General features: G+C 41.5%; 1 protein-coding gene across 3 annotated transcripts; it reads right to left on the minus strand.

Annotated features, from left to right (window-relative positions):
- Positions 1-3248: 3248 nt before the first annotated feature.
- LOC149816664 (plasmodesmata-located protein 6-like) lies at positions 3249-8870 on the minus strand. Of its 3 annotated transcripts, XM_089986758.1 has the most exons (3): positions 7938-8870; positions 4543-4659; positions 3249-3415 (listed from the first exon to the last, which is right to left on the minus strand). In XM_089986758.1, the coding sequence occupies exons 1-3, from the start codon at positions 8707-8709 to the stop codon at positions 3411-3413; spliced, it is 894 nt and encodes a 297-aa protein (XP_089842884.1). In that variant the 5' UTR covers positions 8710-8870; the 3' UTR covers positions 3249-3410. The 3 variants fall into 3 exon arrangements, with proteins under 3 accessions (XP_089842884.1, XP_089842886.1, XP_089842885.1); XM_089986760.1 differs by lacking the exons at positions 3249-3415; positions 4543-4659 and adding an exon at positions 4826-4869; XM_089986759.1 differs by lacking the exons at positions 3249-3415; positions 4543-4659 and adding an exon at positions 5535-5718.
- Between the last annotated feature and the right edge of the window lie 446 nt (positions 8871-9316).

Genomic DNA, 9316 nt, shown 5'->3' on the forward strand with positions numbered 1-9316 from the left:
CCTTTCTCCGAGATGAGATAACCAGTATTGTGCAGAATAGAGGATCTTTGATTGTAGGTCCCTCTCAGGTATAATCACATATTCAATTTTTTGACTGCCTTAACACACATATGAGCATGATAGTATCACATATATAACTTTTTGCCTGCCTTAGAGCATATATGAGCATGATAGAATCACATATGCCTTAGAGCACATATGAGCATGATAGAATCACATATAGAGTTTTTTTATTGCCTTAGAACACACATGAGCACATGATAGAATCACGTATAGTGTGTAATTTATTTCATTATATTTTGTTTATCAATACTGACTATTCTTTTCTTGTGTAGGCTGCTAGCGATAATCATCGTAGCAGAGCTGAAAGGACAGATAAAGGCAATGAACAAGAAGACGCACAAAATCTTGGCGATGATTAGAGAATTGTGTTGAAGAAGTTCTATTTTTTTATGTTTCCTAATTGTAATTGTTGAATTGTAAATAATTAAACTTGTTAATTTTAAGGTGGAACGATTAATTGTTGTAGATTCTTTTTATATGAAATTTTTTAGTGTAGTTTGTTTTTTATTTACAGAAAATATAAATTGTACAAGAAATATAAATTGTACCGTTCTCGGTATTTAATTTTCAAATAATTTTTTTTTTTTTTTTTCGTGTTTGCGACGGATTAGCGACGGAAACATCCATCGGTATGTATATAAATCTAGCGACGTCTTAGCGGCAGACGTAAATCCATCGCCAAGCCGAGGTTGCCGTTTAGTACCGACGGATTGACGACAGAATACAGCGCTCGTTAGTCCATCGTAATTAGTGACGGACCTGACGACGAATTTATTTCATCGCCAGTTAGCGTCGAAAAATTCACGACGTAAGCATACCATCGCCTCGTCGTCGCTAATCTGTCGCTACGCCTGTTAGCGACGGAATGTGGCTACTGCTTTGTTGTGGTGTTTTGCCAAGGCATGGTTAATGTATTCAAGTTTTGAAGCCTCAGGATTAACCATATTGCTTGCCCTCACTTCATTCACACAGAGAGAATCAGCTTTTATCTCAAAACCCCTAATGTTCTCAATCATTAAGGCATGAATAGACTTGAAGCCCTTTGAGTTAGTGATAACTGCCGGATATGATCTAGGGTGAAAATTCACGCTATATGATTGACATTGTTGTATGCACAATCAGGGTTCGATTCTCACGGGTGTTATTCTCCTTCCTTGAGCATAAGCCAATGGCTCCCTAGGGTCAAGAGGTGCACATGGGTTTACACCCCTTTAGGGTGGTTTTCCTGTTCCTATATGAAAAAAAGATGGCATAATTCTTCTTGAAAGGAAGATGTTTAAAATTGCAACTAAACTAACAAACAAAAACACACCTAAGTTTCAGATATTGTTAAAAACACAGACAATGATGTAGAGAGAGAGAATATGTGACGTTTTTTTTTTAGAAAGAAATAGAATATGTGATGGTTGAATTAACAGAAAAAGTTGAAATTGAGGAATCGATGCAATCAGCAGTCAAGACTTGGCTTTCAAGGTCACTCTGGGTAATGAAATTATTATCTATAGTAGAAGTTTTTTTTTTTTTTTGAAAGGCAAGCTGGGGTTAGGGTTAGGCAGACCCCTACCAGGTATCTCTTAAGCCCCCCCCCCCCCCCCCCTCCCCCCCTCCACAACGTGGGCCTTCATCTTAGCACAGGACCCCGCTTACCACATGGGATACCACCTCGGTGGTATATAGTAGAAGTATTAAAACCATAGCTGGCAAACCGGGCGAGTCGACTCGGGAATCGCCTGAGTTGACACAGATCGGACCCCAACAGGACTGCTATTTTTCATAGGTGCAGCTAGTGCACGGCACCTTGTGTTGGAACGTTCCAGGTTCAAAACTCAATGGTATAGTTGTTTAACTGGTCGGGGTCTGACAAATCCCAGCTTGCCTTTGAAAAAAAAAAAGAAGTGTGAAAACAGGGGTGCAAATGGATTATGCTAGCTTACTCAGACCTCCAATTGAATCTGACACATTATTTTTGGATACAATCTTGAAATAGGATGTGAATGTTTGGTTGCACAAATCGATCGTTTTCGGATTGACTGGCATGATCAGACCTTGACTGGGTTCACATTAATCTCTACCTTTTCCTGTATTATGCTTAATATTCAAATCTGGATTCAACTCTCCTACACCGGATCTATTTCAAATCCTTCAATCTTATCGGCAATCACTGGATTTTAACTTTGCTGCTAGCTAATTCGTTTGCCTTAGTGATCAATGAAGGTTCTATTTCTCTTTCCTCTAAAAAAGAACATCAATGTCACAAGTCTCATTATTGAGTAGAAAATCTTCTTCAAATTAAAATTGTATGTATAGAGGAAATATGACTACATACAAGAGATTTCAAATATTTAAGATCACGGAAGAAAATAAAAGTTTTTTAATATTAAAAAATGATTATTATGACAAAACCATGATATTTTGAAATATCGCAATCTCACTGAGATTTTTTGGTTTTTAAAAGTAATTCAGTAAAATTTTGTAATAATTTTAAAAGTTCACAATGCAAATAAAATTTAATCTATAAGATTAAAATATTTTCAAAATATGGCCAATATTTGTCTCCATGAATAACTGAAATAAATTTGCTACAGTCTTTTGTCCATATAGTAGAAAACATTACTTTTTTTGTATTTTTCCACCTTTTTTAGTAGATCCAACCTATAAATGTGATCTACATAGTTTTTTTAGTAGAAAATAAGTTTTGAATCATGTTTTTGCAACATGTAGGTTTTCCAAATGCTTAAAAGCTATTATGTACCAAAATTTAAATTTATGACTAAAAAAATCATATTTTCACACTGAAAAAAAAAATGATTTGAAGTGCAGCAAACAAGATGAGTGGATATAACTTGCACTGTGATTATTTAACTAGATTATACGTACAATAAACATCAGCAAATTTTATATATATATATATATATATATATATATATATATATATATATATATATATATATATATATATATATATATATAGAGAGAGAGAGAGAGAGAGAGAGAGAGAGAGTATGACGAAAAGTAGGAATTTTTTACTCTAGAAAATCCAGCATGCCATGCTGCTGCCTTACCCTATTGGGATTAGTGATGGTTGATCGCTCCCCTTATCCCAAAGTAACTTTTTTCAGGCTTCTTTTGGTTAACTTTCTACCCCACTTTAGCCCATTTATTTCACCAACCTTCTCAACGTAAAAGGGAAGAATATTATTTCCGACGTTTTATTGCAAAAAAGAAGGGAAATACAAGAAGGAAAAAGTGGAATCCCACCAGCTTTAACCATCTTAATTTATGCCTAAGTAAACAAAGATTACAAATGCAATTTCATTATGGGCACATAAAGGGCTGTCTCCTCCACTTCAGCCTGCAGCAATAAAAAAAAATGTTTTTCAGCAAACCTTTTGATAAACATGCATGTGACCTGACTTATTTACCCGGATAGGCCCCATTGGAGACATTTGCTCTCACTTGTTTAACTCAAAGTTCAGGGCAAGTTTGTATGTCATAACCAACATGCCCAAGTTCATGAACTCAAAACGTTTGCATGTCGAATATAAAATTGTGGAGTTCAAGAACTTAGTCACGTTTTCATTTAATATTGCAAAGCATTCCCTTGGAATGAATCCTCAAATGGTCTTATGGACTCGCACAATTTGCACCTAGATTTGGTTGGGCTTGACCTAGTTGACTCCCCAAGCATCCATGCACCTTGATTCGTTTGAACTCTGTGACTATGCCAAGTGGAATGAATCACCACTAGCCTAGACCGAAAAAATTGTCCACCCTCAAGGTGCATCTGCTTGTTTCCACAGGAGTGGCACCCCTTCCCGCTCCTGCTGCCAGTGGGTTTCGATCCTTGGCCACTGGCTAGGGAATGGGAGCTCTTGGGACACTCAAAAGAGGGTTGGATGCTAGGAAACAAGCCAAGAGTCCTAGGATAACATTCCTACAACTGTTCACATATGGTTTGAGCCCATCGAACATCAATCTGAACTTGGTTAGTAACTAGCTCAAAGTCCAACTTGCTCAAACCACATTCTGCAACCAAATTCAGCCTAGGTCCAAGTCCTAGCTCAAGCAGGGACTTGAACTAGTCAGTGTCCTAGACAAGTTCTACACAAAGTCATAGAGCTCGAAATCTACTTCATTTATAAAGTTCTGGACATTCACTAAGCTGGTTTCATTTTTAATCTTGGAGGAAAGGAAATTCTTGAATCTAGAAAACTTAGGAAAAACCAAATTGAAGACAAAACGGGGCAGTCAAGGTTCGATTCTCATGGGTGTCACCTCTCTGCGCAAGCCAACACATAGCATAGGCCCCAGGGCAGGGGTCCTAGCCTCAGAGTTTTACACTGCTGGTACAACGACCATAGGTATGGCAAGCTGAGCCAGAACGACCAGGTCTTCGTGCCCGGTGCGGTTTCTTCGGGTTATAAATTCAAACAAAAAAGACCAAAAAGGAAGGGAATTATGAGCATATGCTTTTCTTACCCTTGCCATTGCAAGACTTCCTTAGAAAGGATAGGAAGATAATGAGGAGGGCAACTCCAGCAAACAATCCGATTATGATGGCCAGTGTCTTCCCTGCTTCATCCTCGTGAGATGAATCTGGGGGAACAAAAGGTAAGAGGGAAAATTTAGATCATGATCACCAATCGCCACATTCATCACAAAAACTTATTCTAGTCGTTGGAATTCATGACTTGAACTGTGTTCAAGTTTATGAACTCTTAACATTTCAATCACCATAGATCATGAACTTGGTTACATTTTGATGCAGGTCCTCAGGAGGGTTGATCGTTCCTGGATCCTACAGAACTGATACCAAGAAATTAACTTGTCTAAGAAAACAGAAAATAACATGAAATTAAAGAACTAGAAACTAACTCATAATTTACCTGTCAGATTTAAACCGCTTAATCCCAAAAACCATTCACCTCTTTATAATTGGGGGTTTCTTATTTTGATGAACTTTTTCTTTTTGATAGTTCCATAATTAAGATAAGTTTCTTAAATCCAATAAACTTCTTCATTGGAGATTGGATCATATGCATAGATCCAATATCTAAATATAAGTTAAAATCCAAATTAAAAAAAAACAACTAATAGGATTGAATCCAAATGGATCCTAACATTTCATATTATACAAAATATGCCCGGGACTACATGCTTCACACGCCCCCCCACCTGTAGAATCTGGATGCGTTTCACATGATGCCAAAAGTACCCTGAAAAAGCAACACCCATAGATGGACTAGAAATGAAATGGTAAAGGCAATGAAACTAGGTTCTTGTGATGCCAAAGTTTGTACTACAAAACAAAGGAGTGGAGTGGAGTGGTTGGCTGTCTTCTATGCCCATTTGTTTTTGGTGATGGCTTGCTTACCTCAGAAACCCAAGGAACTATGTAGGCATTGAGACCCAAATGCACTAAAAAAGGTGATATCAAGATGTCAGCCTTTCCTGTCAGTGTCCATCCAATGCACATCAATACAAATCATCAAACAGCCATTACGCCTGTCCATTGTCACAGTGGTCTTCCCCACTGAAAAAAATAATCACTTTTCTCATTTTTATACAAACAGGCTGTTAAACTATCCATAGAGCCTAGTTTGAAGTGTTCAAGCTTGGCTCATTCTTGTGGCGAGGTTCGAGCTGATAATGAGCCTGAGATAAACAAGCAGAGTCGGAGTTTGGCTTGTTTACAGAAAAAAAAATACATTGTTTTAAAGCGGAAAAAGAATAAAATTACAACAAAAAACTCATCGTTTTAAAGTTAGAAGTAATAAGATTGTATCACTAAACCTAATTTTCGCAAACTAAGTAGTCCAATCATATATTTTACGTAAACTACGTGATGTAAAATATGTTTAAATTTTTTTTTAACTACTATACAAATTAGCTGAGCTGAGTACCTATTGTTTATGTTAAGCTTCCCGAACCTATTTTACAAGTTTGAACGAGCTTAATTTTTACCAGCCAAACAACACGCTTCTTTCTCAGCCCTAACACTAGGTGGCCACTTTTCTTTTCTTTTTTTCTAAAAGGCAAGCTGGGGTTAGGCAGACCCCTACCAGTTATACAGCTATACTATTGGGTTTTGAACCTGTAACATCCCAACAAAAGGTGATGTGTACCAGCTGCTCCTACCAAACAAGCAGAGCCCCGTTGGACTGTGAGTGGGTGAGAAAGCCATTTCATAAGAAAAGGGCACCCACATCGAAACTTGACCGTGCATGCCTTTCCCATATTTCCCTACCCCTCCCCAATGCAGAAGGGTTTTCGCGGGAATTGAGTGGGGACTGCAGGAAACACTACAACAAATTAAATGGTGGGGTCCATCGTGAGTGGATTAGGTCCAAGGGACCCTGCACAGAGAAAACTGTCCAAGGTGCCTTAGATCATCAACATGAACGACACCCAAAACAGACAAGAGAATGGTCCCCACCTAGATGGTCCCCACAAAAACTCTCGATGCTATTTGCTTTTTAGATGAGCAGCATCAATGGCTGAAATATGGACGGCTGACATTTTTCCATGACAAGAAGCTTTTGTTGGTTTGTGGCTGCTGTTCGTTTTGATGAACGGCATCCAAGGTACCTTGGACACTTTTCTGTCCAAGAACCCTTAAGACCTGACCTGCTCTCGAGTCCACCATGCGTAATCCAGGCCGCTGCCTTTCCCACTGTTCCTGTTTGTTTCACGTCCCACGGAAAACTGCTCCTTTCATGGTAGGAAACTCTCTCTTTCCCATGAAAGAAATGACAATAGAAAAAGACATTGATCTCCCTCCTTACCACATCAAACTCCACCCAGATCCAGACCTGATCCAGGTCTGATCTTTTGAGAAGATGCTATGTGCTTAAGTTGAAGTGAACTGAGTCCCTTCTAATTATCAGACCACATTGGTGCGACCCATTCCCAATCAACATAGTCTTTTGAGTTTCTTGAAGCCCATGCCTGATCCAGTTTGAGCCAATTTTAGGCATTTTGTAACGGGTCTGGGATGAGGCCCAGTACAAGAGATGCACAAGGATTTGGGTCCGATATAGGACTGTCATGAATGACTCAGATCCAAGTCACTTGTCTTTCATTTTTTTTTTTAATCTTTAAAATATTCAGACGACATGAAACCAACCCTCACTTCATCCCATTTCACCACTCTTTCAACTTGGACTCAGGTCTGACCATTTTTCGTTCTTAACTCCCTAAATCAAAAGCCTAATCCAACTTAAGCACATAATAGCATCTCCCTTAAAAGGCCAATATTCCAACATCCAACTTTAGATCCAAACTAGGCTAACAGTCTACCCCTCGACCCCATAAAGTCACCAAGCTCCAGCTTACGCAGGGGGATGACACCCATGGGATTTGAACCTAGGCTAACAATCTAGGCCTCATCCCACAACGCCAAACCCCTCGAGTCATCGGTGCAGGGATTTTGTGTAAAACAGAAATCACAATGCGTGCAGCTGTTTTCTGTGAGGGCATTTTTTATGCAATGGTGCTGCATGATGCAGCGGTGCTGCTGCTGCCACTGACTAGCCACCCATCTCAACATTTCTCAAGATGTTGCGTGGGCGATGCATGATGCAGGTTCGTTGCATATTGTGTGAAACACAAAATACAGAAAATCGCTACACGTGTGGCGATTTTCTGTGTTTGTTTGGCACGAGGACTTTGTAAAGTACTCGGGCCCGATGACTAGATCTTCTCCTCCCGCGTAACTCCCATTACCAAATATCCTGATTCCATGAGAAAGTCTAATTTCACAAGGTGGGAAAGTTCATGGTCAAAACAAGAAAGTCAAAACCTGGTCGGGCGAACCCACGAGAGAGAGAGAGAGAGAGAGAGAGAGAGAGAGAGAGAGAGAGAGAGTTGCTCACCGGGAGTGGGGTGGGGGTAGATACCGGAGGAGGAGGAGGAGGACGACGAGGAGGGCGACAATGATGATGATGACGATGAGTACCGAGCGTAGCACTTGCCGAGGAAGGCGTCGCCGGAGAGAGACGATGCACAGGACTCCTTGAGCCGTGCCACGGCCTCCGAGACGCACCGGGAGCAGTCGGCGGTGCTCAGGTCACCCACGCACTGCGCCACCCCAAGAAAGGACCCGGAGCTCCCCGTCCGAAAGGAGCCGCCGTAAGAGAGCTGGTGGAGGGCGTCGTCTCGGTGGCCGAGGAAGTCGGAGTCGTAGGCGGAGTCGGAGGAGGGACCGCACCGCTTGAAGATGAGGGTGGTGTCAAGGACGCCCACGAAGGTGGCGTTTTCGTACTTGAGGAAGCAGGAGTCGAGCTGCATGGCGGCACCGCAGGAGTTGAGGCAGAGGAGGTGAAGTTGGTTAATGGCGTCCTGGGTGCAGCGGAAGCAGTCGGACAATGGGAGGTCTCCCCTGCACTGCACCACCCCTGACACGGTATCAGAGTCACCTGGCTTGCCTATTGTGTAGTGGGAGTAGAGAGCGGAGAACGCGGCGTTGGCGAGGGAGGTTAGGAGGGAGTCGAGGTTGGCTTGATAAGGCGAGGTGGGGAGGTACCTCTGCTGGGAGCAGCCACCGTAGATGAAGGAGTCGGAGGAGGAGAGGGAGGTGGTGGGAAGGAGGACGGGGAGGGAGCAGATCAAGAGGAGGAGGAAGGAGGGTGGTTGTGGGGTGCGCATCTCTCCTTTCTTGCTCGGCGGTGGGAGTACGAAAGTGGGAACTCTCTCTCTCTCTCTCTCTCTCTCTCTCTCTCTCTCTCTCTCTCTCTCTCTCTCTCTCTCTGGCTGGTTCGGTATGACTCTCCTGTTTTCTCTTTCCCTGTGAAGAATTCTGGTTTCTTTTTGTAAGCTTTTTTTTTTTTCTCCTTACGAGCGTTTCTTTTGCTTTATATGAAAAGGCACGGGATCGGGATGGGGGGATGGGAAGGAGAGGGCAAGGATAAGCTGGTGGCAATAATGCACGTATGATTTGGTAAGTGAAGAAAAGCCATATGGTGCGTTTGATAAATAGAGAGAGAGAGGTCCTTGGTAGTTTTTTCTCCTAACCATCCTAAACAGTTCAATAAGCATAGTTGCATGAGTCTTTTGCATAATCTAAACTTACAGGACTAAAAAAATAAAAAACTCACATAGTTACTTCTCTTTTCCCTCTCGTTCTCTCTTTTCACCTGCTGCCGCCGGCGACGTCAGGCCTTCCCCGGCGACCCCAAGTCCCTGCCGTTGCTACTCATCTCTGCTGTTGGAAAACACCAAGCCGCTATCGTCTCTCGTCCTATCTGCCATCTCT

Source organism: Nuphar pumila, chromosome 14 (genome assembly GCF_984573655.1).
Source record: "Nuphar pumila chromosome 14, dmNupPumi1.hap1.1, whole genome shotgun sequence".
Classification (NCBI taxonomy): Eukaryota; Viridiplantae; Streptophyta; class Magnoliopsida; order Nymphaeales; family Nymphaeaceae; genus Nuphar; species Nuphar pumila.